The sequence below is a fragment of the Crocuta crocuta genome, unplaced genomic scaffold (assembly GCF_008692635.1).
Source record: "Crocuta crocuta isolate KB4526 unplaced genomic scaffold, BGI_CrCroc_1.0 scaffold7, whole genome shotgun sequence".
NCBI classification, from domain to species: domain Eukaryota; kingdom Metazoa; phylum Chordata; class Mammalia; order Carnivora; family Hyaenidae; genus Crocuta; species Crocuta crocuta.
This window is the reverse complement of record NW_027531904.1, coordinates 978600-981912: the sequence shown is the minus strand read 5'-3', so window position 1 is coordinate 981912 and position 3313 is coordinate 978600. Positions and strand designations below refer to the sequence as shown.

The window sequence follows — 3313 nt, the reverse complement described above, 5'->3', positions numbered from 1 at the left end:
CGTGTTTCTTTTCTGTTTCTCTTCTCACTTTTTCTTTTATTTTTTCAGATACTGGCTGACCAACAAAGTCCACATCAAAAGACCCACCACCGGTCTCTTGATGTACACCCTGGCCACACGTTTCTGCAACCAGATCTACCTCTACGGCTTCTGGCCCTTTCCACTAGATCAGAACCAGAACCCTGTCAAGTACCACTACTACGACAGCCTCAAGTACGGTTACACCTCCCAGGCCAGCCCTCACACCATGCCTTTGGAGTTCAAGGCCCTCAAGAGCCTGCATGAGCAGGGGGCTTTGAAACTGACTGTTGGCCAGTGTGACGGGGCCACGTAAGCTGGGCGCCCCATGGGACTCAGTGGCTCACATTTCCTGCCAGCTACACCACAGGCAGATGGGAGTCGGGGTGGTACAAATTATACAACAAGCAGGCTAGTGGTTTTCTTTGTTCAAGTGTAAAACAGTGACCAGAATATATATATCTATACCTGCATATATATATTGACCTGAGTATTTATAACTGTGTGGTGTTCATCTAGCATTAGGCAGATAAGCCACAGGAAGAAGGTGTGGAGAACCCACCCAAACCAGATGGAGACTCAGTCCATCTTTAGGGGCAGAAGGACTCGACATGAAAAAGAAGCCAATCCCATGACTTTGGATGACAAACTGCTTCCTGGATTGGAGAGATCTTTGGGCTCATGGATGAATGGAGAGCCTCCTGTCGGTAGCCGCCCCGAGCCTCTGAGATGTGTGGATCCTGGGTGAGCCAAGACCCAGAGGGGACATCTTGACCCAAGTCTAAAATGGTGCTGTTCACAGAGGAGGAGACTGAGGGGACCCAGCCTGGCAGAGCAGTACAGGGATACCGGGAAGCAGAGGCTGCTTCAGAGCCGTGGGCCTGGTTCCACAAACTTAGAGTTTAACTCTCCCGGGGATGGTCCCCGGCAGACCCACCTGTCCCAGCCAGGCTTCCACAGCTGTGGAGGAAAGGCTGGAGAAGAAATGACAGCCAGTCCATACTCTGACTTTGCAAGAACCACCATGAACCTGGACAGAGCAGGCAATGACACTAAAGAGCCGGGGCGTTCCCCTTGCGTTTTTGGAAACTTGAGACTTCCTGCTCCGGGGAGCGCCCCACGATAAGACAGAAGCGTGTCCAGAATGTGGTGGTTTGGTGAGTGTTCCTAAAAGCAACTAGAGTCCACCCAGGAGGAAGGGGCCCTGGGATTTCACCGTCCGGGTCAGCCCCTCCCTGCTCTGTGTGAATGTCACATGAGGAACCTTAATTTCCCCTTCTGCCACTGGGGAAGCCATGGCAAAAGCCTGAAAGGGCAGTGTCAAGAAAAATGTCACCCTTTTTAAAATATACAAGGTTGCCTTTCTGGGTGCCTCACAGCACCCCAGAGTGTGAGACCTGAAAAAATGCTAAGCACCCAGCTTCATTTCGCTGTAACCTCCCTGCTTTCTGCATCATGCACCCACGGGGCCCATGCAGCCAGACTCTGTGTCAATGTCACTTTCTTGTCATCTTCCTAGCCTGATGGTCACACTAGCTGGGACGGAGCTCCAACACTAAGGTTTTCAAGTCTGCAGGGAGAGGTCCCAATGTCTACCCCCAGCCCCCTCCGGAGGCAATGATTTTAGAGTTTCACAAAAATCCTTTCTGCCCCCTATTAAGATGAATAGTTAAGACTTTTTTTTTTTTTTTTTTTAACCCAAAGCCAAATGCAGTATCCAAACACTGGACATAATCTCCCCAGGGAAATCTGGGCTCCATGCCAATCACTTAGGGGCTAGAATCAGAGGTCACATATAGATAAGCATCAGCTGGCTTGATTTGTTAGATGCATTCCCTCACCTGATAAATAACAGTGTTTTCAAACATATTTGAAAGATAAGTTAAAAAAAAAAAACATCATCTTGAAGGTGAAGGGAGTTAAGGAAAGTAACCAAGATCTGCTCCCAAGCACATGAGACCGGACATAATTAATCAGCGGCAATTCAGAACAGGACGTTTGCTCTAAATTAATGGCTGATGGGAAGCCAGAGGCTGTCAGAGGATACTCAGAACCATTAACCCTTGCACGTGGATAGCCCAGCTCCAAACCCCGATTACAATTGCCACGCTCATCTCTGCGTTTCTTCCCTTGTTCTTGCTGTTGATGCTCGAAGTCTGAGATTTGGGATTTGCATTATAAAATGAATATTTTAAAAAGCAACAGCCCTAACAGCCTCTGTGGGAACTGACTGGTTGGACTCCCTCACAAGAAATGGAAATAATTAGTATCATATTTTACACTTCTCCAGAGCCTTTCATCTTGAAGGATCTCAAAGGCCCTGGAAGACATTTAATGTCTGAAGCTGGCAGTGCCCTGGGGAAGAAGTAGAATTGCCTGGGTCTCGGTGGATTGACAAAGGCTTTGGACTCTGGAACGTCCCAGTGGTGAGTCCTGAGGAGAGCCAGGATGTCAGGGCCTGGGGTCGGCCTCGCGCTCTGTGTACTGGCCAGAGCTCCGTGGAAGAGATTTTCCTTCTGTCTCATATTGGTCTTGGCTCCTTAAACTGACACCGGTGGCTGTTGAAGTAGAAGGAGCCCTGAGAACCTGCCCTCACGTTCTCCCCAGAGAAGGCTGGGGAGCCAGGACCATCCACACCCCTCTGTTCCCCAGCTCACGGGTCCTATGCCACCAGAATGTTCTGGCCACTGATGGCGGGAGCTCCGGGTGCTTGGGCTTCCCCACCCACTCCTGCTCCTCCAGCTGGACACACAGTCAGGTGGCAGCATGACCCCTCTGCCCAATCAGAGCAGCTGAGTTTGATTGAGGTGACACTGCAGCCTCTGGCACAGGCCAGCTAGCCTGGGTGGCCCCGAGTCCCAGCCTGCATCCTATCCCTGCTTCGTGGTCCACCACCTTGTGACTACAGTGGTCATGGCCATCCTGGGAGCAGGGGACACTTCCAGTCACCTCCTGTTGACCATTAGTGAGTCCCCAGTACCCTGCCATCACCCACCCTGGGACCCCCATGCTCTTCAAGTCCCCAAATGGCCACCGCCCTCCATCAGCCACCTCCTAGGCTGAAGAGATAGAGCCACCTGATACCCCATTTCTCATCCAGATTCCTGCTCTCTCTCCTCCCCACTCCACTCCTTCCTCCTATTTCTGGGTGACATCTGGGGTGACATTTCTGGGTGACATTCTCCCCACAAACCCCAGCCACTCCTCTGCCACCTCTGTCTTCACTTCCACCAGCACACAGCACCCATCCTGGCTCCTGCAGCCTCTTCCCCGCCTTCCCGCCACCACCAGCTTT

At 51.5% G+C, this 3313-nt stretch overlaps 1 protein-coding gene across 2 annotated transcripts in view; it reads left to right on the top strand.

Moving 5' to 3' along the window:
- ST8SIA2 (ST8 alpha-N-acetyl-neuraminide alpha-2,8-sialyltransferase 2) overlaps positions 1–334 on the top strand; it is a 61574-nt gene extending 61240 nt beyond the window's left edge. For both annotated transcript variants that reach the window (XM_077774389.1, XM_077774388.1), the window contains one exon: positions 49–334. In XM_077774389.1, coding sequence (XP_077630515.1) covers positions 49–334 — 286 coding nt within the window. The remainder of the gene's footprint in view (positions 1–48) is intronic.
- Positions 335–3313: the final 2979 nt, after the last annotated feature.